The 26,795-nt window shown below is 42.6% G+C and overlaps 2 protein-coding genes across 12 annotated transcripts in view; one reads left to right on the forward strand and one right to left on the reverse strand.

The window, feature by feature from the left end:
- Positions 1–810, reverse strand: part of SLC16A3 (solute carrier family 16 member 3) — a 31,872-nt gene extending 31,062 nt beyond the window's left edge. Inside the window, exon 1 of one of the 2 annotated variants that reach the window (XM_083430142.1) lies at positions 588–810. The gene's annotated coding sequence lies outside the window, so the exon portion shown is untranslated. The remainder of the gene's footprint in view (positions 1–587) is intronic. The other variant, XM_083430141.1, reaches the window with a different exon arrangement.
- Positions 1–26,795, forward strand: part of CCDC57 (coiled-coil domain containing 57) — a 69,657-nt gene that overhangs the window by 879 nt on the left and 41,983 nt on the right. For 2 of the 10 annotated variants that reach the window (XR_014508711.1, XR_014508713.1), the window contains exons 1-7: positions 14,297–14,674; positions 18,533–18,941; positions 20,015–20,123; positions 21,349–21,450; positions 22,257–22,414; positions 24,075–24,149; positions 25,239–25,439. Coding sequence is in view for 6 of the 10 variants with exons in the window: in XM_083430123.1 (XP_083286249.1) it covers positions 14,179–14,284; positions 18,533–18,941; positions 20,015–20,123; positions 21,349–21,450; positions 22,257–22,414; positions 24,075–24,149; positions 25,239–25,439 (1,160 nt within the window). In the remaining 4 variants the exon portion in view is untranslated. The other 8 variants (XM_083430123.1, XR_014508712.1, XM_083430125.1 and 5 more) reach the window with 8 other exon arrangements.

Genomic DNA, 26,795 nt, shown 5'->3' on the forward strand with positions numbered 1-26,795 from the left:
AGGAGAGGGAGGGGGCGCTGGGAAAGCGCGATCGTGGAGATGCTGTTGCTGGGGAAATGAGGGCAACTAGACAATACGGTGCCCAAAGGGGCTATGTATGCCTGAGCCTTACGGAAGTCTGTCTATGGGATGCGCCCCCGCCGACGCGCAGACCTCCGGCTTTCACTTCTCCACCCTCCTGTTGCGCGCAGACAGCCGCCTACTTTCCCCCCTGCTCTGCTGGTCCCGCCAAGAGCACCTTTGGGAGGCAGCCGCGAGAGAAGGGGGCAGCGATGGGGCGCGGGGGACCAGCCCTGAGTCATGCACAGCTTCGTCAACACCAAGCCCGCCAGGCGAGAGTCTCTCCGCCCGCTTGGCGCCTCCATCTCCCTCCGCAAGCGCTGGAGAGGGGACCCGGCGCCGCTCCTTCCCAGCCTTAAGCCAGCCCTCGCCTCCGACCCGCCCAGATGCGAGCAGGTGCCGCCGAGCGGCAGACCCCGGCGGGCCAGGAGAGCGCGCAGGTGCCCCCCTTCGGGCGACCCGGGCGGACGGTCCCCTAGCGCGCGCGCTCTGCAGCAGCATCTCCCCGCCGCGCACAGCTCGCTTACCTGGGTATCCCGGACCGCTGGGCTGGGCTGGGCGGCAGGTTCGGGCGTGTCTCCGTCCCCGGGCGCGGCGGGTTCGGTGGCGCGGCTCCCTGCCGTCCTGGGGCGATGTAGCGCCTGTAGCTCGAGAGCCGCGCAGCCAGCTCGGCGGGAGAGCGCGTCAGAGAGGCCGAGGGAGCCAAGCCGGGGCCAGGCCAGGCGGGTCCTAGCGCCTCCCACCGGCCGCTCTCCGAGGGGGCGGGGGCCGAGCGGCAGCGTGGTCGGTGGGAGCACGTGGGCCGCGACTCCTCCGCCGAGGCGAGACGGGAAAGAGGTGCTGTGAGCAAGAAGACCTAGGGGCAACATGGCGAAAAAAACAGAACTCGGCCTGCCCCCTGGAGCAGGGTGGGAACTCAGGGAGCTGATAGGTGGGCAATGCGATCAGGATCAGAGGAGCGGGGGGGCTAGGGACCCGGAGAAACTTCACTAATGTGTGACCCTGAAATTCTGGATGCCGCCAAAGTTTTGTGCTGCGAATCCCGCATTTTGTGCAAAGGGCCAAAACCCTTTACAATTCAGTAGTGCCTCGGGTTAAGAACTTAATTCGTTCCGGAGGTCCATTCTTAACCTGAAACTGTTCTCAACCTGAAGCACCACTTTAGCTAATGGGGCCTCCTGCTGCCGCCGCGCCACCGGAGCACAATTTCTGTTCTCATCCTGAAGCAAAGTTCTTAACCCGAGGTACTATTTCTGGGTTAGCAGAGTCTGTAACCTGAAGCGTCTGTAACCCGAGGTACCACTGTAAAGGGCCAAAAATCCAACCTCATTCTGTTTGACTCCAAACCAGTGCCAAAGTGCTCTGCTGGTTTTGTGCCGTAGCAAACCTCGCTTTCTGTGCCCCCCCCCCAAACTGAGTAATTGACGCTCAATCAGTGCATATAGACACGGATATGGCAATGCAGAAAGTGGAGAGGTGTATAAACACAGTGTATTACACCAGAACCAGAGGCACCATAGGTCAGGAGGCAGGACAGAACCATAAGCACCAGATTGGTTCAAAACCACAGCCAGCATGACCTTGACTTACAGAACTGGATTTGAAGATTTAGGGTATAACATTTAGGAAACATCTGAAGGCAGCCCTGTATAGGGAAGCTTTTTAAGGTTTAATGTTTGACTATGTTGTTATATCTCCTGCCAACCTAGCAGTTCAAAAGCACATCAAAGTGCAAGTAGATAAATAGGTACCCCTCCGGTGGGAAGGCGTTTCTTTGCACTGCTCTGGTTCGCCAGAAGCGGCTTAGTCATGCTGGCCACATGACCCGGAAGCTGTACGCCGGCCCCCTCGACCAATAAAGCGAGATGAGCACCGCAACCCCAGAGTCGGCCACTACTCGACCTAATGGTCAGGGGTCCCTTTACAACCTATGTTGTTATATATGCTGGAAGCCACCCAGATTGTCTGGGGCAGCCCAGTCAGATGGGTGGGGTACAAATAAATTATTATTTTTATCATTATCATCATTATTATTAACTACAAGCCAGAAATGGAGCAAGCGAAAAACAGAAGCAGAGAAATCTAGACCTTGGTTGGGCACAGTGCTAAGGGAATTCATTGTAACAATGAGAATAGTAGGACCTTCTTGATCTAGGACCAGACACAGCTCAAGCACCGGGGCAGTTTCAGAACCAGAAACTAAAGGGACTCATGCCTAGCTATCCATCACCAGGTTGCCTAAGGTAAGACAGTCAAAGTTCTCAAGTCAGCTTTTGGTCAAGAACTGAGCGGATTTCAGGTTTATCCAGGATGCTACCCAATTAATGTGTGAAGACCCAGAACTGTATGGAATTAGGATTATATACCCAGGACCCAGGATTCAAGGCAGAGAAATTAAAATACTTCTTCATGCACCACATAGTTTAAACTATAGAATTTGCTCTCCCCCAAGAGGCAGTGATGCTGGCCACTAACATGGATGGCTTTAAAAGAGGATTAGCTGAGTTAATGGAGGATAAGGCTGCCAATTACTACTAGCCGTAATAATAGCTATGCTCGGTCTCTATAGTTGGAGGGCAGTAATGCTTCTGAATACCAGTTGCTGGAAACTGCAGGAGGGGAGAGTGTCGTTGTGCTCAGGTCTTGCTTGTGGGTTTCCCACAGACATCTGGCTGGCCACTGTGAGAAAAGGATGCTGATCCAACAGCGGTTCTTACATTCTTAAGACTCGTGAAAAGCTTTCCCAGCAGTTTTAGACCAACAAATTTGATTTGCACAGCCAACACATATACAACGTAATGACATTATTTGGCCTTTCCCTCCTACTCTGTAACTCCATAGTGGGCTCCTCTTTCCTTGAATTAAGGAGTTTTTGAACACCACCCACACAGGGAGGGGATATTTCTCCTTACATTTAGCTTCCCTTCAGCTTCTTATTTGTCTGAAATCAAGTACCAATGAACTATCCCTATTCCATTTCACTTGCAAAAGCTTACGGAGTGCAAAATTCACCAGCCTTTAACCAACAACAGTAACTGATCAATATAACCATATATCAAACCAAACCAAACATACTGATTGAAAGGGAAATTTGGAAGATTTTAGGACAGGCATTTACATTTTGGCAGCTCTGGCATCGCTGAGCATATCTGCGGACCATCAAGTGCAGTCTCACTTGAAAGACTTGACATACTTTTTCGCAGCAAGAGACAGGGACATGCAGGAGACATTCAAGAGGTTTCTTCCACTGACTGACTAGTGTAATGAGGCATTCTCCCTGGTGGAGAGATTGATAAATCAAGTGTCTGTCGCCAGAGGACCAAACTGAGACAGGCTAATTTTTTGAAACTTGGTACAGTTTTATTGGATTCATTAATGTTAGCGTCTCAGATCAAAGAGCACCACAGACCGAAAGATATGGAGGAACTTGATTTGCCTGATCTTTAGTGTCTTCAGGGTGTGTGTTAGCAATTGCTAGCATGCCCCAGTCTCTATGCAAGGTCGGATACCTGCTTGTACAGTACAGTTCTCTTACTTGCCAGCCACATACATATTTGAATGATTTTCAGTTCATTTGTATGTTAATCAGAGTGTTTTGTAGTTACATACATATTTGCTGTTCATGGCTTGCTTTCCTTCTTTGCCCTTATTGCATGCATGCATTTATCACATGCATATGCCGCCCTGAATTTCACACCTTGAACTAAATTCCAGGCCAGGGCTCTGTCCATTCATCTCTCTGCTAGGCTCCAGTACCATAGGTTCCTCTGCCAGCTTCCATAACTGCGTCCCTTTGCCCTCTTGTGTCACCCAAGGCTATTTTGGGTGGCAGTGCTTGCTTTCCTCTCCTGTCACTGCTTATCTCTTAATAGGGCACTTGTGCAGAGCAGTCCAGGATGCCTTTCTCCTCCCTCAGAGCTTTGCTGACATTTCTCTTGGCCACTCCAGCTAGTTCACATTCTCCCTCCGCTGCTTCTGGCACCCAGCGAACTCCCCTACTTTTAGACCTCACTTTAAAAATTGTGCACCAAAAAACCAAGGGCATCAACACATCTCTGTCAAAATCCCCCTCAACAGACACCCCCGCCCCCGGGGCTGCATCCACAATCTGCTTTTAAAAATGTCAATTCCATCAGAATTCAATACCGCAGCAGCAGCATACATTAAATGGTGAAAAGCGCGACCTTCTTCTGTAGCTCTGTTGAGCTATCCGTTCTTAACCATTTTGAGCTTGAATAGGACATAGAAAAATATTGGCTCCTTTGTTCCAAGAAACCTACTGAATGGCTTCCCAGCCCCGCGTGGGTGAAGGGTATCAGAAGTGGCACTGTGTGGGCCGCTCTAAGGCCTGATAAGAACTTCCCTGGATTTTATGACACTTCTGTCTGAACTGTGATATATACATATATGTTGTTGTTGTTTAGTCGTTCAGTCGTGTCCGACTCTTCGTGACCCCATGGACCAGAGCACGCCAGGCACTCCTGTCTTCCCCTGCTACCCGCAGTTTGGTCAGATTCATGTTTGTAGCTTCGAGAACACTGTCTAACCATCTCGTCCTCTGTCGTCCCCTTCTCCTTGTGCCCTCCATCTTTCCCAACATCAGGGTCTTTTCCAGGGAGTCTTCTCTTCTCATGAGATGGCCAAAGTATTGGAGCCTCAGCTTCACGACCTGTCCTTCCATATACATATATACATACAAGCTTTAGCTCATAGAATTGTAGAGTTGGAGGGGACCCTGAGGATCAGCTTGTCCAACCCCTTGCAATGCAGGAATATGCACTTTTTCATTACTGTGTAATTATGTGCTCATTAATCTGACCAAACTGGGAGGCACTGGAAGACAGGAGTGCCTGGCGTGCTCTGGTCCATGGGGTCACGAAGAGTCGGACACGACTGAACGACTAAACAACAACAACAAATGACACATAACTCTCCATAATTCTTTTTTATTATGATGGGTACAAAGGGGATAGGGAGACCATTTCAGCCTAAGGGCCACTCTCTCCTGTGGCCAGATTTCTGGGTTCTGCACATCACTGGTGGGTGGGGCTAGAGGGAAAGTGGGTGGAGCGGGGCACTTGTTGTGCACCCAGGGGTGAGGCTAGGTGCCTGTGGGGGTACCGCCCATGGTGAGCATCCCAGGGGGGCGACGGCAATGTCACCCCCCTCAGGGATGACCCCCAGTTCAGGCCGCACCCACCACACACCCCTTCCTCTGCCAGTGGGTGGAACAACAGATAGAACTCTTACATTTTTTTTTACATAGTACATCACATACAATTTCCAGCTTTGTTAATGTAACAACAGTCTGGCTTCTCTTTTTCTGTTTTCTACCCATGTAGGAACTTCTGTCTTCTTAAGGTTGGACACAGATCTGGGTAACAACTGGATATAATATAACGGATCAACCATTTGTTCATTTCTTCATCCCAGCAGTTCTGGGCTCAACCTGAAACCTGCGTAGCAGCGCCTAATGTTATGGTCCGTTCCCTCCTCCCATCTTCTTGATTAAATCCAGATTCCACATCCAAGAGCCTTTTTTTCTTGCTGGCCTTCCCCTTGCTTTCTTTACTATCTCCTCTGGTGGAGAGTTTTGAAGAACTCAAAAGTTTGCATAGTATTACATGCCATTTTGGCTGTCTTAATAAAGGCACTGCTCTAATGTAGGCTTTGTAGTTTTTCTTACGGGCCACCATGGCTACTTTTGCTTTCTAATAAAGTTCCCCACCTTAGGTGTAGATTCATCTAATACAGTGGTACCTCAGGTTAAGTACTTAATTCATTCTGGAGGTCCTTTTTTAACGTGAAACTGTTCTTAACCTGAAGCACCACTTTAGCTAACGGGGCCTCCTGCTGCTGCCGTGCCGCCGGAGCACGATTTCTGTTCTCATCCTAAAGCAAAGTTCTTAACCTGAGGTACTATTTCTGGGTTAGCGGAGTCTGTAACCTGAAGCGTATGTAACCCGAGGTACCACTGCATTAGAATCCTAAAATCATAGAATTGTACAGTTGGAAGGGATCCCAAAGGTTATTTAGTCAACCCCCATTGATTAAAAAAATATATGCCACTCTCTTGCCCCAACCAGTTCCTTCTATCAGTCATACTACTTGCATGGAGAGGTGGTTTTGCATAACAGCTCCTACTCAATAGTGTCCCTAACATTCATCCCTGCCCTAACAAAATTCCACCTTCTCTCTCCCCACCCCCAGTAGAAACATGCACAGCAAAGCCATTTTGTGACCTCTTAAATGTTATTTTCTAAGTCAGTGCTCCCCCAATTAACATTACAAGTCTGGCGCAGCTGCTGTTTACTGAGGTTTCTCTGTAACTTCCGCTAGCAACTGTGGGTTCTTCTTTTCCTGTTCCGGAACGCATAGCTATCTACAATTTCCTTTAAATGATGTGTAAGTCTGTTGCAGCAATACCAACAAAGAGTCTTAAATATGTACACATTTGTTATGGCATAATAAGCTTTCATGAAGCAGACTGCAGTTCATTAGATGCAGGGAGTGTTATCTTTAACTAACAAGTATATTTACATATCAGGATGGGGAGGGAGAGAGAAATGTAAACCATGGAGTAAACAGTGAGGTCAAATGCAATGAAATACACAAGGTCTGTGACAATTCAATTAACAGCTTTTTATTAAGTGTTAATCCAGAGAATAAGATCATATATGGGTGGGAAAATTGACTCTCCAGATGTTGACAGGCTAACTCTCATCAACCCCAGCCAGCATACTCCATGGTCAAGGAATTATGGGAGCTATCGTCCAGCAACATATGTCGAGCCTGGGGAGTCTCCATCCTTCCTCTACACCAGGCATGTCCAAAATCCATTTTGGGGGTCTAATCCACCGGTTGGTTCAATCCGGCTCCTGTGGCAGTTTATTTCCTGGGGTAAAACCCTAAAAAAAAGCTGAACAACTTCAATCTTAAACTGAACAACTTCAATCCAAAAAAAAAAAAAAAGCTCAAAACAACTTTAATTCTAAATTAAAGCTCAACAAGTTTGGGGTAAAATCGTAAACGCATGTTCACTTCATCAAATCTGGCCCTCTTTGAAAAAAGTTTGGGCATCCCTGCTCTACACTAAGAGATAAGAGTCACCAAGAGAAATAAAATACCAGTGAACACGATTCATTCCTCTGCCTACACTTGCTACAGTTCTACAGAGGGTGAAAGGGAAACCCCTAGCTAATAATATACATTTCCTTCATCTGAGGAAAAGTTTTATGGTGTATGATTTTAAAGTTCTGTGTTGCTTAAAGAAAAGTGAAGGGAATAGAGTTGTACTGTTAGACTGAAATCCTGTACATATTGACAGACTTACCTGGGAATAAGGTCCATTGAGCCTAATTAGTCTTAGTTCTGAGCAGACATGCTCAGGATCGCCCATCAAGATAAAAACAACTGGGGATTCCTGGTTTGAGAAAGTTCTTGATGAAAATTGTTTAGACTTTTCATAACCACTGCCACAATGAAGGAAGTTAACAGTTAGGACAATGGATAGGAAAGTACCTTTCCTTTCAGCCGTGGCTGCATGTTGCAAGTGTGAGGGATGTGTTTGACTCTGTCAGAGCATAAATTACCTCATGCATGTGAGTCATCATTACTACCCTGCAAGTACACTTTTTTTTTTTTTTTTCAGTAAATCTGCTTCGTGCTTATTTCACGTAGTTCTTAAATTGATGGATGGATGGATGATACATTCAGCTTCCTAGCAGGCAATTAGACAAAATGCTGTTTTGGTTCCTCCCTCCAGTTACAGGATTGTTTTCATACAATCAAAGAAATTTCAAGACAACAAGGCTTAAGTTCCTGGAAGAGGAAAGGAAAGCAGTGTTATTAATTAACAAAGGTTCTGCAGCAATAAGCCTTATTTAACTGCTATCTAAATAGCCTTCCACTCGTGTAGATATCTAATCCTTAATGAGATGAGAAATGGAGAGATAATCACCACCCGCCTCATACCCATATCAGGCAACCTCATTTTGGCTCAAATGCATGGAGCTGACTTCAATTCCCAGACTCCACACAGTTCAGCAGCCCAAGAGGTGCCAAGGGAGTCATGTCAGAGTCACCTCAGCCCTCGGCTAATTAGTGAGGCTGGCTTGCAATTCCTAAGTGGGTTGCAGTTATTGATCAAGCAGAACAGCATTAAGAGGTTAGTCTAGGGGGGAAGGAGAAAGCCTTCATCCTAATTTAATTATGCTCCTTATCCTGTACCAATTTTACCAGTTGTGACATGTTTTAATGCCCAATAACCAGCCGGCTACTGGATCTATCTGTCTTCCTATCTGGTTATCTGGCTCAGCTGCTGTAGAGAAAGTCACATTTTTAAATCCTTGTTAGTTCTGGTTAAGATTTGTTGTGTTTCAAAGCTATACCCCATTCCTTTCCATTCCACATCACAACTCTGTTGGAATTTATAGTGCAATATTATCTTCTAAAAGGTTGTGCCCATGCTATGTTATTGACAGAAACAGAAAGAATACGTGCTCTCAGGAAGGCAGATATGGTAGTACAGTGAGAGCACCAGAGATGCAGCACTCCACAGTGCATGGCAAGATATTTTTGTTGACTCACTGTTTGAAAGTGACCTACTTAATCTGGTTCTGGCGGGTTGAGTTCAGTCAACTGGACACATGCAAATCAGCTAGAAAGAACTACAGGAAGTCTTCTTCAGTTCTAACATGGCTTGACTGTAACTCTTGTTTATTTCTCTCTTCACAGATTCTCAAACATACTCCTGATAAATGCATAAATGCATCTCTCTATACCTTTGCAATAAATGCCCGTTTACTGTATGATAGAGGCTGGCCTAGATTTACATTGGCTTCATTTTAGCACTGGTATTTAGGGATCAGAGAAAAGAGAAATGATCGCATTGAAATAATTGTCTATAATAAATATAGAGACTGTATGCTATTAAATACCATTTGGATTCACTTATGTTCTCATTGGTAGTTAATGCCATTATAACATTATTATTATTATTATTATTATTATTATTATTATTACCTTAAACATATGTTTTAAGGTTGTTTGCAAACATACCATAAAACTGCTCAAAATAGTTTTTAAAACTACAAAAACAACTGAAGATAAGTTGAAGAACAATGCAAAATGAACCCCAAAGAAGAGACCTTTTTGTCTCCCTTGTAAAACTTGCTGAAACAAAAATGTCTTTAATTGTTTCTGGAAAGTACAGATAGAGTGGGTGCCTGTCTCTCCCATGACAGAAAAAGGGCAGGCCGCAGGAACTTTGATGTGGCCGGGACCTCCGGGGCTGCTCACTGCCATGGCGCCCACCATGTTGCCTTGCCTGAAGTCCCCAGGCATAAATCCGGGGACATTAATTAAAATCGGGGGACATTCCGGGGACAGATTTTGTCCGGGGACAGATTGGTGAATCCAGGGACTGTCCCTGGAAACCAGGGACATCTGGTAACCCTACCTTAAGGCAATTGGAGCAATTGGGCCAAATTGGGCCCAGCGGGCCACTCCTAAGGGGCCCCCTGCACCAGGGCAATTTAGATGGATTTTATTTATATCTATAAGATTTTGCAGACTTTGGCTGTGAACTGGGGCCCTACAAAAAAAATAAAAAATTAAAGTTGCGCCCCACTGCTTCAAATTAGGCCCTAATGGCTAGCCCTCAGTCTAATAGTTGCTGGGCCTGAGTTGTCCTGCTCTCACATGAAGTATTGGGTTTGCAATTTTGGGAGGGTGGAGACTGCTGCACTGGGGAGACGGCAGGCTGGTGAGGCCCCCTCAATTTAGAGGCCTGAGTTCGCCCTGCCCTCACATGTAGTCTTGGGTTTGCAATTTTGGGAGAGGAGAGGAGAGACTACCCGCTGGGGAGCGTGTGGACTGGCGAGGCCCCCTAGATATAGAAGCCCTAGGCTTCAGCCTATTTAGCCTATACATAAATCTGGCAGTGGCCACACTAGTCCAGCTCCAAGTTATTGTGGAATAGGTTTCTTCATTGCGACATAGTACTGCAACTTACAGAAAAGAGAGTCTGAAGATGATCTCAACTTACAGGCAGGTTCACACAACAGGAAGTAGGCCTTTAGCTACCTTGGTCCAGGTAATTTGAGGTTTTAAAGGTCAAGACCAACAGTTTGTTTGTTTTGCAAATTAAACATATTTTATTATACCAAACATTCATTGACTTCTCTCCCTCTCCTTCCAAGGTTCATTTGTCTTATCTAACATTCCTGCATATTTTAATGTACCCATCTAATTTGATTTACCTTTCTTACATCCTCTGAATTACAGTATTTTAATACTGCCAGCATTTTTAAGTATGTACAATTATTTTCAATATACTCAACAAAGATTTTCCACTCCTCTTTAAATACCTATTCTTGTTTTCTTATTCCATTTGTTAGACCTGCTAACTCTGCATATTCTACCATCTTAAGTTGCCAATCCTTCTTACTAGGAACCTGTCTTGGCTTCCATCTTTTGGCTAACAAAATCTGAGCAGGTGTTGTTGCATACATAAACAACATTTTCTGACTCCTGGGAACCTCTTCCTATACAATTCCTAGCAGAAATGCCTCTGGGTTGTTTGGGGAAAGTTCTTTTCAACATTCCCCCCCCCCCCCATCTCATTATATATCATTTCCGAAAATTCTTTCATTTTTTTGTATGTCCACCACATATGAAAAAGGTTCCTTCTACTTTACATTTCCAACACAAATCGATTCCACATTATACATCTTAGCCAATCTACTCAGTGTTAGATACCATCTATGAATCATTTCATATAGTTCTCTTTCAGCATGTAGCATGCAGTAAATTTCAAACCATTCTTCCAAAGATTATCCCAGAGGTTTAATTCTATATTCTATGTTCTGTACCCTATATCCATTACCCAGTGGGTCATTGATGCTTTAACCAGCTCATATTTTGTTTCCCATTCCAATAATAATTTGTACATTTTGGACAATTGTTTTTTTCTTATTCAGCAATAACTCTGTTTCAGATTGTGAGCTTTGGTCCAAAAAGCCATTTTTCTTATCTAGTCTGAACATATCATATAGTTGATGGTACTGTAACCAATCAGTAACTTGGTTCCCTTACTTCTTCCATTGGTTTTAATCTGGGTTCACTCCCTGAAAAATCTAACAAATCCCTATAAGTCGCCCACTGTCTCTTCATATTTATTCTCTTAATTGTAATTAATTGTAATTGTATTTGCTTCTGTTGGCAATAACCATGGGGTGTTTTCCTTTCCAACAAGTTTTTATGTTTCTCCCAGACTCTATACAGATTTCTCCTAATAACATGGTTCATGAAGCTCTTATATATTTTAGCTTTCCCATACCAAAGACATGCATGCCCACCAAACTTCATATTATGGCCTTCCAGATCTAAAATGTGTGCAGTTTGAATTCAGCTGAGTTAACAAATTGATCACCACATTTTGCATTAGCTGTAGTTTCCAAACATGTTTTAAATTGTATTAATTTATTTATTTCAGTTAACAGTAACAGGTAACAAAACAGGCATTTCATATTACAAGACCCTTTCCATTACTTGGGGTAGCCTTAGAAGAATGATTTTGTTGCTTAGTCGTCTTAGTCGTGTTCAACTCTCCGTGACCCCATGAACCAGAGCATGCCTAGGAAACGCTCACTTTCTTCTCAAAGCTTCTCCTTTGTTATGGTTTCTTGGCAAAATGCTGGGGTGGTTTGCCAGTTCCTTCTCCAGGTGGATCACATTTAGTCTAAACTCTCGGGTATGACCTGTTCGTCTTGGGTAGCCCTGTATGGCATAGCTCAGAGCTTCTTGGAGTTATTCAAGCCCCTTCGCCACGACAAAGCCATGAAGGGGAGAAGAATGATACAACGGTAAAAATATGAATGGCAGTCTGCATAAAATGTAGGCCAGTACAGCTTGCAGTTCCAAGATCTACTTCACACTGGGATCTGAAACATATTGGCAAATATTATTTCTGTATATTTTTGCATAATATCTTGTACACACCATGCCTCACAGTGAGGCTGTGTACACATTACCATTTACTCTGGCTTCACTGCATTCCTCCTACCGCTGGTGTTTGAAATCGCGTACCCAGGTTGTTAGCCACAATCCATATCTAGTTTCTTTAGAAATACTGCTGCTTGATATGTTTCCCTCAGACTAGCTTCTAACTGATTTGAAAACATAATCCACATTCACTTTGCAGTCAAGCAGCAGTGTGTACTTTTCAGACAGTCCTTGTGCATGCGCAGATGACAGCTTCATGAATAAGAGTTGCAGGCTCAGGGAAACCAAACAGGTAACAGTGCATTGGATAAAGACATGCCTGCCTTCTCTCCGATATGTACAACAATGTGCAAATGTGAATTGAAATGCAGATCACTGTGTTTTAAGATGCTAATGTGTACATAGCCTGTGTTTTGGTTTTTTTAGTTGTTGTGGAATTTGGTAACTGTGAGAGACAAGACCAAGCATCTCACTTCTATTACCCAAGAACTGTTCAATGTGTTCATAATGTTTTAAAACGTATATTTTTCTGCAGCAGCTAAGCAAACAACATATCTGTGGGCATCTGGGAATAAACCAGAGTTTATTGCAGATTCCAAAATTAGTCCTCAGTTTCTCCTGTCTCTTGGTTATGAGAGACAGACAGAGAGAGAGAGAGAGACAGAGAGACAGAGAGAGAGAGACTGATGTATAGTATAGCTGATTTGTAGCTCTGAGAGAGCTTTTGAAAAAATGCCCTGGAAAAAATTATTACAGCAATATAATAACCCCAAATGCTAAAAAAGCCAGTAAGAATAAAATTTGTTATTGGTATTGTGATTTAATGCTGCAGTTCTAAGCATATTTCAGTAAGGGCCCCATATGCACTACACATTTAAAGCAGTATCGTACCACTTTACACAGTAATGGCTTTCCCCAAAAAATCCAAATTCATAAGTCTATCACTGGCTGCTACCATGATGTTAGATTCAGGTAGGTAGCCGTGTTGGTCTGACGCAGTTGAAATAAATAAAAAAAATTGTCCAGTAGCACTATAGAGACCACACAAAATCTTATACTCAGAACATACTTAGTTGGTCTTTAAGGTGCTATTGGACAATTTATTTATTTATTTTGACTGCTACCATGATGGTTATGCTCTGTCTCCACCATCACAAGCAGTAATGCATCTGAATACCAGTTGCTGGAAACGGCAAGAAGATAGAGAACTCCTGTGTTCAGGTCCTGCTTGTGAGTTTCCCACAGGCCACTGGGAGAACAGGATGCTGGACTCAATGGGTCATTAGCTTGACCCAGCAGGCTCTTTTTATGTTTTATTGTGATTTTATATTTGTTGGTTGCCTTCCAAATCTGTATGATTTAGGGCAGGGCAGGATACAAAGACTTTGCAAAACAAATAAATAAGTGTTTCTGAAAACATTTTTCCTTTCCTCCCTGCCAAAGCTCCCCTAACTCTCTGCCTTTGTATTAAAAAAATGAACGAGAACATATTTCCCCCCCAGCACGTCGAACTCTGCACACTGTTTAAACATGTTAACAGTTATTACGGGAAACTAGTCATGCTGTTCCAGTCAGGGAAGTCACTGGGACTGACGAAAACGATGAGTGTTTAAATCCATCTTCCTGTGTTGCTCCAAGCTTCACGTAGTCAAGAGGAGGGGGAGCATGAGAATCGTAGGGCAGAATTTGTGTGTGGGGTGTGACTGCTTTACCCAAAACAAATGCTTCCTCGTTTAGAACTGTTCTGGCTTGACCTGGTTCCCTTAATATTTCTTCATTGTAATGTGTTTTTTTTTTTTTTTTTTTTTTAAGAGAAGGCAGAAATGTATATGTAGATCAATGAAAGCACGACAGCAGTACTGCGTGTGGAGGAAGTGTGTAGGTAATGTTAAAGCCCCTGTAGGGGACACAAGCGAGGGTCCCGACCTGCCTCAAGCCCTCAACTTTTTGAAAGCCATTCACGCAACTGCTAATTGCCTGAGCAGCGCCTTTTCGAGCCTGGTCGTCGGCAGAAGAGGAAATGCAAGCAGTGGTGGCCAAACTTGACCCTCCAGCTGTTTTGGGACTACAATTCCCACAACCCCTGACTACTGGTCCTGTTAGCTATAGGTAATGGGAGTTGTAGTCCAAAAAGAGCTGGAGGGCCAAGTTTGGCCATGCCTGAGCGAAAGGCAGCGCCGTCAACATCGCTTGGGGATCATTATAGGATGGGGAAAGGGTGTGTGTGTGTAAAAAAAAAAAAATTATCAACACTGGTGGAAGCTGGAAACAGTAGGATAGGAAGCGTGGACTCTCGGCTGTGTGTCTTGCGGGGCTAGATGCAGCGGGAGGTGGCTAGGGAAGTTACTGTTGCTTCCCCGGAGAACTCAACAGGCTACGACCGGGGAGGAGCGAAGGGCGGTCCCAACGGCTCGAAGCGCCGGTTGCCGGAAGGAAGCATTTTCACGTCGCACCAGCCGCTGTAGTTTCTAAGGAAACGGGGTCTTCGCCGTTGCCGAGATTGAGCCGTTTCTTGGAACCTGCTGGGTTCGTGCAAGGAAAGGGGTTGTAGAACGAGAAGGGTGGGCTGGGTGCTTTCATCGCCAGTCTAGTGAGGCATAAGATACAGGTTTGGAGAAGGGGGCGGGGATTTTAGGCGGTTTGTGTGGTTTGCTAAAACCCACCACCCTAGGAAGCACAGACATAGGGGAAGGGGGCAGTGCCGGATTTACGTATAAGCTAAACAAGCTATAGCCCCACTCTCTTGGTGGGCCCCCCAAAAAATTAAAGGGGGGAAAAAACTGGATGTAAATTTCCAAAATATAAGATAACTAATATACTTCTTTTTAATTGTATTTCAGTTCAACAATTACTTTGATAAAATACATATTGTGTTATGTGCAAATGGCTTTAGATATCTATCAGATCCATAAATTACCATATAGGATATATTCAACACATAAAACTGTGACAATTTGTTGTTGACAAAGGACAGCTGGACATATAAAGGGCCCCATTACCTCCAGTAGCTTAGGGCCTCGTCAGACCTAAATCTGGCCCTGGAAGCGGGGTGTGCATGACAAAATGAGGCAAAGTCACGCGTGGGACATGGGTAGCATGAAGTGGGGGGTACAGTTACACTGTATGCTGCATAACTTCAGTCCCTGGCCATTCTCTTATTAATGGCACAACTCTACACCAGCCCCAGACCTGATCAAAGACATTTCGCTCTCATTGACTTCGTTAACAACAACAAAAAAGGTCACCCATCATTGGCAACCATGACTTCTTGACAGAGCATAGGGTATGGTAGAAACTAGCACCCAATCTATTATAGAAGCCCCCACAGAAGGAGGCCATGACACAGATGGTAGGGTGTACAGCATGGGTCTTTTTTCTCTCTGGTCTCGCGTGATGCATATTTAATGCTCACGACACTTTTGTGTCTGGATTCTCTGCCTCAGGGCTCCAGACACAAGAATGCAACCCTTGCGCTCCATTCCAGCAACTGGAGGTAGCAGGGCAGAACAGGATACTTTGCTCATGGGGGAATATGAAATAGGAAGGGCCTGGAGCATGTTTGTGCCTGTCTTGCAAATTTCACCATAGGCTTCCCTTGCATGTTGCTTTAGCGTGTTTGTGTGCCTTTCGTTGGGGTGGGAGTGGGGGGGGGAGAGAAACTGTTTTGCCAAACCAGCAGTTTCACGAGAGCATTAGTCGCTGCTTTGACAAGCAGTGCCCTAGGGCTCCACTGCCTATGTGTGTGGCCACTACCTAGTTCTATCCATTTCTAGTGTGATGGGGGTATGGTGAAGTGACTGCCATCGCTCAAACTTGGCCCGTGTGGGGCGGGTCCCTCTTTTTGACATGTGGCCATTGTCACTGGTGTGCTCCCTGGTTTGGTGGGCTGTGGTGGTGTTTCCAGGGGCATGCAATGTACCTGCTGGTTTGTTTGTTTTTTGTAGTTTCTGGTTTTGTTTTTCACCTTCTCCTTCCATGGTAAACACACATTGGATACACAACTGTTTCCACCAGCACAGTGGTGGTGCTTCTCTTCCCTCCCCAGCATAATATGAGTATAGGATTGCTCTGCCCATTTCTTCCATTAAGACAATTGGGATTAATTTTGTATGGTCCTTGTGATCAGGACTGGTTGGAATATTTTAGCCTAATCGGTGCTATGTAGGCCAATTTGCCCTTTTTCAGCTTTATAACAATGCCAGCTTCTTAAAATAGTATTAGATTAATGCTCTTAGAACTATTTCCTTCTTTATTTATTGTTTACATGTTTAGCATACAAAAAGATGCGATAGTAAATTTACTCTGAACACAAAGCTCTTTACGAAGAAAAGAGCCTCAGCTAGCAAAGTATAATTTCTATTCCGGGGGGGAAGGAGCAGTCGATGTGAGAGTAAAACCCATGGAGATCAATCAGAATTAAGGCATGACTAATTTCCCCATTTACTTCAGTGGGAGCTAAGCTCAGCTAACTGACAGTGCAATACTATGTTTGTCTACTCAAAAGTAAGTTCCAATAAGTTCAGTGGGACTTACTCCCAAGTCAGTGTGACTAGGCTTGCAGCCTAAAAACTAGCCTTTTAAAAATATTAGAAATATCTAGGTGATTGCATTTATACTTCCAGCACACAAGTGCATGCATTTAGGAACAGAGTAAACATAATACATTAAAAAAAAAAATCAGTAGTGTCTAATACATACTCTGAGAATCTAAGCATAAAAGAAAAACAATTCCTCAGCTAGGTTTTTTTTAGTAGCAAGATAGAATGCAAGTGAAACTGTCCCTATCGCTTTATTTCCATGCTGATGAAAGCTTCACTTGCTGCATTTTTTTTTGCTTGTCATACATCTGTTAACAGCAGACACCTGTTAACCTTTAAGAAATAAGGTTGGTGACTTTATACGTTACTACTTTACTAGAATACAATTTATTTAATTTCTATACCGCTTTATATTTTTAAGAAAAATCTCAAATCGGTTTACAGCTTATTCAATCAATAAAACATAAATAAAACAATCTGAAGAAAGTCAAATATAGAGTATACAGTCAAAGCAACATAACAAAAAACTAAAACATTATCTTAAAGATTTCAAAATAAAACATTACAAAGGAGGTCAAGTACAGAATACATATTTAACATAGTAGGGCTGGGTGAGTCTGGGCCCTGCCCCCTAGGCCAGGTGGAAAGGGCCTTGCAAGAAATGGCCTTCACGCCTCACAAGGAGGAGCCTCTTCAGTAGAACTGGTGAGTCTGGGCCCCACCACCTAGGCCAGCAATAAAATAATAAACCAACAATAAAAACTCTGTCCCACCTATTGATATATTTTCCTTTATGTATATGTAGCATAATATTTATCTACAATGGCTGTTTAGTTCAGTAAAAGGTAAAGGTACCCCTGCCCATACGGGCCAGTCGTGTCCGACTCTAGGGTTGTGCGCCCATCTCACTTAAGAGGCCGGGGGCCAGCACTGTCCGCAGACAATTCCGGGTCACGTGGCCAGCATGACGAAGCTGCTCTGGCAAGCCAGCACCAGCGCAGCATACGGAAACGCCGTTAACCTCCCGCTAGTAAGCGGTCCCTATTTATCTACTTGCACCCGGGGGTGCTTTCGAACTGCTAGGTTGGCAGGCGCTGGGACCGAGCAACGGGAGCGCACCCCGCCGCGGGGATTCGAACCGCCGACCTGATGATCGGCAAGTCCTAGGCGCTGAGGTTTTACCCACAGCACCACCCGCGTCCCATCGTTTAGTTCAGTAACCCTTCCTAAATTATACTTAATAATCCTGCATAATTTAAAAATTATTTTTATTATGTGAAATATTAACTCATTGTAACATGGAAAAGAGTAAACAGTCAGGACTAATCCCACAATTTTTGGTACTATTTACTTCAGTTCAGTGAACTGCATCCTGTCCTCCACTGGTGGGAGAGTGAAATAGTACAAATATAGCATTAAGCAGGCAGTGGTGGGATCTGTATTTAAAAAATATGCCTGCTGTACTGTACGCTCATTGGAGATGTTTTATTAGACTGTCTGATCTGAAAACCTTATTTTGCATTTGAAAAGATTAAAGAGCTACCATTGGATTTGTCTGATTCAATTGTTTCTGTTCTGCATGGCATTTGCAGATGGAATAATCTGTCATAAATGACACAGAAAAATACCATGCTATGAGTAAAATGAGATGTGATAGCAACAGACTCAACCTGAGCTCTGGCTAATCTGTATAAAGATGTGGGTTATGATTGAAAGCAGGAAGCAGGAGCTGAACCCTTTCTCAATGCAGACCGTTACACTCTTGAAACCACTATCACCCAGCTATTTCCTGCCAGGTGGGGATTACCATACTGGGTAAAAGCATTAGGGCAGGATAAAAATATTTGTATAAGTAAATAAACAACAAGAAGAATAGATTGATACAAAAATAAAAATAAAATGCCCTAATGAATGGTTTTCTTTTTCAGGTTCAATGATGCCCCATACAGAGAAAGAGTTGAATGACCTTCTTATTTGTAAAGAAAAAGAACTGAAAGAGCTCCAAGCTCATCAAATCCATTTTCAGAAAACATCACTGCATGAAACCAGAAAGCAGCTTCAAGAAATGCATAGGAAATTCAACAGTTTAAAGGAAGATTTCACCTATAACCTTAGAGTCTTAGAAGAGAGAGATAGAGAGCTGGAACGCTATGAACGCTTGTTTATACAGTTGAAAATGGTTGAAAATTCTAAAGAGGCAGAGGTTAGTGATCTTAGAATACAAGTGGATAAGCTGCAGCAAACACTTGCCAAGGAAACAAAAAAGCAAGAGTCTCTGCAATACCAATACCATCAAAAGCTTAAAGAACACCAGTTAGAGTTGGAGCGGCTTCACAGGTAAGAGGGATCCAGTGCTGTGTCGCTATGACAGAAATTCAGCCTTCTAGATCCAAGCCTTGATTCTCTCTGTACCTCATTCTGGTAGTAATCCTGCTTAGAATAATGGAATTGTAGAGTTGGAAGGGACCATGCAATGCAGGAATTTTTTGCCCAAGGTGGGGCTAGAACCCACATCTCTGAGATTAAGAGTCTCATGCTCTACTGGCTGAGCTATCCCACAATCCTGCTGATTCTACTTTGTGGCTTTGCCATAAAGAAATTGGAAGATGGTTCCCCTTCCACATGGGGGGGGGGGGGTGGAACAGTCAGTAGCATGGACACCTGATCTTATCCATTGCCTTTTGTCCCCCTGTTTACCCACTTTTTTGTTTGTATATAAGGACTTTCCAACTGCTGTTAACACTTAGTGTATCTTACAGAGTGTACACTGGTTCGTGAATGAATGCTTATGCCGCAAAAAATATGAATCTCTTTTTAGAGGGTATTGTAATCAAACCCTCTAAACATAATGTCTGTACTACTCCATTTTCTTGAGGCAATTGTGCATTGGTTTTGTCTTGTATGCAGCTGCCTCAAACCATTACGTACTGTAGATGTAGAGAATTTCACATGCAATGTAGGCCATTGTGATCCTGGGTCTTCCTTGGCTTTAATCTTTCTGCTTTTCAAGGTATGAGATATCTTATCAGATCTGTTGCTACCTTTTGGATTGTGGCAGGATTCAGTGGTGCATATATGAGACGATTTATTACATAATACTTGCTTATACTATTTAAATAGGTAAATAGCTAAGATTGGTGCTTATGCCATACTCTTATTCTTTCAGGCAAATTAATGTGTACAGACACATTTGCAATTAGGGGAAGGCCATTTTGATTCAAGAGCATGTGAATAGAAATTAGTATTTGCTCAAGTGCACACTACATGTTGCCGTTGTTCTTCCAAAACACAATAACTTATTAAACTTAGTTTTAATTCAGTCCACAACTTCTTATTGAAGGGTGCTTATTTTTAAAACTATTATTTTTGTAGCCATAGTGAATGTGATGTCACTGGAGTTTTATTTTTAGTTCTAAGGACTCTGATATCAATCAGCATCTTCAGGAATATGGGGATATGAAGCAGCAACTGGAGAGAAAACTGCAGGAAGTAGAATGTGAACTTGCTTTGCAAAGACAGGTACAGTATGTTTAATAAATGAGATAAATACATTTTATTTTTTGTTGCCGTTCCTACAGACAGATGAGAGTTCATTGTACTCTACAGTTACTTAATTTTCCCCAGGCATCTAATTCCTCCTGCCTAGTCTGACATTAAAAGTAATGTGCGATTAATGAGCAGTACTGAAATTGCTTTCCCATTCTAGGTATCAGGTGGCATTTATGTTTTTGGTTATCTTCTCGCATTGGCAGCCTCCCCTTGGGAAAATTGGTAAGATTGTGTCTAGTAAAATGAGATGGTGTAAAATTCTTTCCACAGGGCCAAATGTTGTGCTAAATTTGCCAATCTTGAAATCTCAAGAAGGTCAGAACTATAAATCAAGAGCAGCTTTACTCAGCTGTGATGGCTAAATAAACACCCTGGCCTCCGGCATCAGTCCCTACTTCTCTAATTTCAGGGTTCTCTTCCTTCCAGATTTGTATGTAACAACCAACAGGGCTATCAATTGATTTAATTGATTATTTAAATTGATTCTTTATTTTTTTAAAAAGTTTATATATCCTATATCAGTTGATTTCAGGGCAGTTTAAGATTATAAATTACATTCTAGGTATAATCCAAATTTATCTCTAGAAGTATTTTTGAGATACTGAAGAAGGTATAAAAAATAAAAATAAACAAAAGCTACCTCCCAGAGAAAAGGTGAGCTTTTTTTTATTGTTTCTTTTTTTATTTTCACAACAGTAAGAATAATAAAAGGAAGACTTAAAAACACACAACTGGAATTTAAAAAGCTGCAATAAATAAATGAGTTTTCATCTCACGGCCTCATCCACTAAAATTGCCCCTAATCTACTAAAGTTTTAATTAATAATTTACAGATTAAACTATTGAATGCTTGCAGCCCTAATTTATACAAGTCTCTCTCTGTCTTGCTTATGTTTTGAATGTATGGCAAAAGGAACATTATGAGTTCCCTTAAGGAGTCCCAGAAAGTTTCCTCTTCTTCAGGTTTGTTTGCTGAATACTTATGTTCATAAAAAGTTAAAAATCCTTCTCATCATTGGCTTCTCTTATAGCTCTTTTCAATTTTGTAAGTTTAAACTTGCCACTGGGCATGTTGCCCAGACACCCTCATTGCAGATGCCTCCTTTGCCCTCCACTTACTCCTTGATCCACCTCCTCATCCACTGTTTCTCACCCCAGAATTACTTCAGTCTTTGTTTCGTCAACTTCATTTCAGGAACTTCTAGTGGAATTTGATTCAGAAATGAAAAAAAGAGAGCATGAGTTTCGACGGAAAGCGGATGAAATGAGCAATTTAGTTCTATCTCATGAGCTTAAGGTAAATGTGCCCTCAAAATTTGAAATGTACACAGCAAAAATAATCAATCAATCAATCAATTACAATCTATTCTATTTAGTGTGTTTTGTGATGTATAGGCAATCAGTGATCAATGGAACTCATGGCCTGTTTTTCCATGGAACATTATGAGGTTAAATGCCATAACTACTGACTGTCAATTCAGACACCGTACAAAACTGTATGTTATAAGCCCACTTTAAACCATGTTTTTTTATTAGGATGTGCCAGCTTTCATGAGCAGTTAACTATGTCTGTTTGTTGGGACTTCAAAGCTCAGTGCAGGGATATTTGAAAGCCATTTTCCTAACAGCCCTGTACTGCTCTTTGAACTTCTGAAAACTGGAGCTTTAAAGACTGTGAAACGGCTTGCAAAAGGGCTTTCAAACAGCCCCACTTTGAGCTTTGGCTGCATGTATCCTTTCCAATTGAGCAAGCAAGTGGGCGCAGCTACACTTAGCAGGATTTATTCCCTGTCCGTTAGCTGATGAACAAGGGTTAAATCCTTCTGCTTTGGCTGTGCGTGCCAGTTCCCAGTTAGGGTACAGACACACAGGGCCAATGCAGAACCAAACTGTCCCTCCCCGCCAATAGCTGTCATCAGTGTGACATCAGCCAATTGGCAGGTGGGTGCTTGTTTTTTAAACGGTCGTGTGGGCTAAATTTGATAACATAGTGAGCCAGGATTGGCCTACAGACTGGAGTTTCCCCAAATCTGTCTGAGCCTCGGTTTGGCTTTGTGTGAGATGCAGACACAGCCCATGTACTTTTTTGTTCTCCTTTGAAAGGTGAAGCTGTTGTCCAAAGAATTGGAGGCTTTGAAAGAGGCTGAGACAGAAGTGGCAGAATCATTGAAAATAGCAGAAGCAAGAAACTTCGAGTTGGAGAAAGAAGTCAAATGCAGGGATTGGGAAATAAAGGATCTAACAGCTGTGAAAGTTGCTCAGTAATTACCATTCCATTGAGTATTGAGAAAAACTTCCTTTCAGTTCATCATTCCTTTCTGCCTCCCAGTATATTCTTAATCCATTTTTTTCCATGTCTGTAAAAGGAATGTGTTTATTTTTGTTGTTGCTGCCCTTGAGGTTACATCTGGCACATCAGTGCCTTATGTCATACTTTCTTCACTACTACAGTATAGCTTAAAGTTGCAGTGCTGGTTTCCAGTCTTGTCTGCTCCTTTAGTTTCTGTCAAATTAGATAATGAACCATGGGTTGTATGCAGTGCAATGTAAGCAGCATTCCACTCATACAATGGAACTTCCTCTTCCTCTCCTCTCTCAACACCCCCCCCCCCAAAATCTGGTCCAGAGTAGATTTTGTGGAGGCATGGGGTGCTGCAGGGGAGAGGAACGGAAGAGGAAGTTCTGTTGTAGGAGAGGAAGTCCATTGCAGAATAGTAGCACTGGATACAACCACCTGTGTTTACATAACAGTGGCTTACATAGGCGCCAGTTCTACAGGGACCTGGGTGCCAGGGCACCCACATTCCGTGTCCCTATGAAGCCTCGGAACACGATTTCTGGTAGAAACCAGAAGTTGCGTTGGAGGTCTTGTGAGTCCTCGTATGTGTCCTCCGAGACCCCACAAAGCCTCGGAAGCGCTGCTGTGCCGCTGCCACAACATGACATCATGTTATGTCGTGGACGCCATTGGGCACCTTTAACCTGGGGTCCAAGTCAGTGCCCCTGGTGGGTTATGTCAAAATACTGCCCCAGTAGGAGATTGATTTTCATCCTCCAAGTCATTTTCTACTCAAAGACTGTTCTGGTAACATGACTTATTTGTAGCAGTTGTAGTATTTAAATCTTGAAAAGAAATGCACGACACATTTTCCTACGTTTCCGATATCTATATCTGTGCAAGGAATGACTCCCCATCCCCACCTAAAATCAAAATAATAACTTATGAACCAGGTGGGAAATGGGCTCCCCTGCATATATGTTCACCTTTTCTGCTTTCCCTAGCTCAGTGGGGAAAGGTTGCAAAAGAAGAGCAACATGGGGTACAAGAAGTATGGGATGTAACAGCATTCAACTGAATGATATTTATTTTAATTGGAATCACAAAATCACAGAATTGTAGAATTGGAAGGGCCCTGGAAGGTCATCTAGTTAACTCCCTGCAAAGCAGGCGTCTGAACTAAATGTTCACATCCCTTCAAAAACATTCAGTTCAAGCACAGCTGACATTCCTTGCTATGATTCCCGGACATGAATGTTGATCCTGCAAGCCTGTCATAAGCTAAACTATTTAGTTATTCACAGATTTATTTATTTAATATGTTTCTAACCCACCCTTCATCAGAACAGATCTCAGGGCAGGGCACAATACTATTACAAATCCTCAAAACCCATCAATCGCATTAAAACAATCAGAAACAAAAATCTATTAACCATAAGAGCTGGTTAAAAACACACACACATACCTTAATTAAAAACCACAAGGCTTTAAAAACAACAAATCCTATATTTAACTACCGAAACTATATTCAGTACCTAGCTATGCTAGATCCATCATTTTGTTTTTCTTAACACTTTATCTTCAATACAAATGAACTAATTTTTAAGAATTATTTTATTATCCTCCAATATTTGCCAATACAGGATACTGGATTTAGAAAGAAAAATCGATTCAGTACAGCTGAGATGGAAAAAAGAAAAAGAAACATTTGAGAGAAAGTGAGTTCTTTGGATAGATGACATTGTCTTTTTCGTGTATTTTTCTCATTAAGAGCAGTCATTTTTTTAAAAAAAGAAGTGGGCAACAAGCAATTGCTGCAGATAACTTTGGTGTTAGGTGCAACTGAAAGTTGTCCTTTCTGTTTTCAGATAGTGATGTAATCATACTGCATGAATATATTGAAGTTTTAAGAAAGACTTTTTTTTTGCATGTTAGCATTAAGAATGTAATATATAAAATAGTCCTTAAGTAGTGTGTGGATTAAGTATTTGTTTTTATCTGTGCTCCCTCGCCATTCATTACCCAGTAACATCTTTTTTTTTTGTTTAGGGCCTAAACATAGGCAAATGGTTACTGTATTCTGAATTTATGGTCCTTTCTCCTGTAGTTCACTTTTAAACATATTGATATAATTCGGTGGTTTTTGGGTGTTCCTAAAGGGCATTGGAAATATTTAAAGAAACCACTTCTTAAACTTTAGCATTTCCAATATGTTTTGTGATAAAAAGGGCCCCTTGTACCCCCAGCATAGTTAGAAACATAGGAAGCTGCTTATACCAAGTCAGACCACTGGTCCATCTAGCTCAGTTTTGTCCACACTGACCAGCTGCGGCTGTCCAGGGTTTCAGACAGGGGACATTCTGAGCCCTATTTGCAGATGTTGGGGATGCAAAGCAGGTACTGCTGTTTTATTCTTAATCGCCTTCAGATAGCAAATATTTGCCATAATGGAGTTGCGGAATGTCCATTTTTCACTGGGACATCTTCAGCCGCATAGTAGGATTATTCATGGGATTGCCTATCCCTACCTTTGATCATATTAGCACTGTTCAGTGCCCCAGAACCTGACAACCTAAAGATCAAAATTATCATGTAGGAAAAAAACAAGCTAAACAGAAGGATTTTTACCAAGTCTGTAAAATAACTTCAGAAGCTTCTAAAAATGTACATTGTTTAAACCTTTGTACAGCATGATCATTTCTATTTTTAAAAAAGTTTTAATTCACTTTGGTAGATTGATTGTCTCAAAAAGTACAAATCCAAAAGAACAAATTGTCTTTTAAATTTAATTTTGTTCTTTCTAAAAGGCACGCAGCTATAGATCACTTTGCCAGGGAAAAGGATGCATTACTTGCTTCAGTAAAGGAGACCCATACTGAGCAGATACGGAAGTGGGAAAATCAAGTCCGAGACCTGCAAATAAATAAGGAAACTTTGGAAACAGAACTGCGTCAGGCAGAATGGAGGCATACAGATGAGTTGAGAGAGAAAGAGGCTGTCATTGAAAAGTAAGTTAGATTTTATTTGTACTGTTTAGGTATGTAGATGCGTGTTTCAGTGCAAACAAGTGGATTACATCCTCACATGTATGTAGGGGAGAAGGGGGCTTTCTTTCCCCCTGAATCAATGTGATGACACAATTCATTTGTAGGTACCCTCTTTTGCAGGTAGGCATGATGTTGCTTCTCCCGTAATTAAATTTGAAGTTAAATGACAGGATCTCATTTTTATTTTTGGATGAAATGTACCTGTTTAGAGCATGGTGTTTCACTTGTTTTGTACATGATACATCCCAGGATGTAGTGCACACAGCTGGTATATTCCTCACACTACTCCTGATAAGGCATCTTATTTACATGTTCCGGTGCTGAAAAGTTAACACTTTGTTTAAGGAACTACTGACACTCCCACTTCTCTCAGGATGACTAAGCAATATTAAGAGGGACATTTCAAGCAGTTCATTTCAACACCCATCTGTGAATTGTGACAAGTGGTGTGCTTTAGTGCTTACTCAAGAGCAGGTACATAACCTCCCCTTTGCTGGCTTTTCAAAATATATTAAGCCTAAATATATATAAAGATGCAAAATTGCCTAGATCGGTATACAGTGGTACCTCAGGTTACAAACGCTTCAGGTTACAAATGCTTCAGGTTACAGACTTCGCTAACCTGGAAGTAGTACCTCGGGTTAAGAACTTTGCTTCAGGATGAGAACAGGAATCGCACGGTGGCGGCGGCGGGAGGTCCCATTAACTAAAGTGGTACTTCAGGTTAAGAACGCTTTCAGGTTAAGAACGGACCTCTGGAACGAATTAAGTTCTTAACCAGAGGTACCACTGTATTCATAGTTATCCATTAATAATGGTTTACTGTGACATGTGAAGGAGGACACTGTTAGGTACAACATCCTGTAACAAACTGTTATACTAAAACTTCACATACAAACTAAAGAATCAAGGAAGACACTTAAGATGTTTCTTTTTGTGTGCTTGCACTACATTCATATTTTTATTCATTCATTATGTTTTAGGATGCTTGCTTCAGCCAGCAGCCAGTTGGGATGGTGCACTATGGAACAGGCTTTGGGCCTTGTTCCTTTTGCAATCTGTAGCTATTGGCCACTTTCAATTAATGCAGTACTCCTGCTTTACTAAACCAGTTGTCCAATGTGGCCTTCCCTTCCACTTCTTCTGCTGTAGCTTGATGGAATGGCTGAATAGGAGTATCCCTGGGATTTGGTATACAGCATCAGTGCCAAATCATTTCCTATTGACACTGAGGCAGAAATTATTAATGGCATAGAAAAAATCTCACAATAATGGACCATGGCTGAAACAGGGCTCCGAGTCCACATCTTTGATATG

Source organism: Podarcis tiliguerta, assembly GCF_965153285.1.
Source record: "Podarcis tiliguerta genome assembly, chromosome: 2".
NCBI classification, from domain to species: domain Eukaryota; kingdom Metazoa; phylum Chordata; class Lepidosauria; order Squamata; family Lacertidae; genus Podarcis; species Podarcis tiliguerta.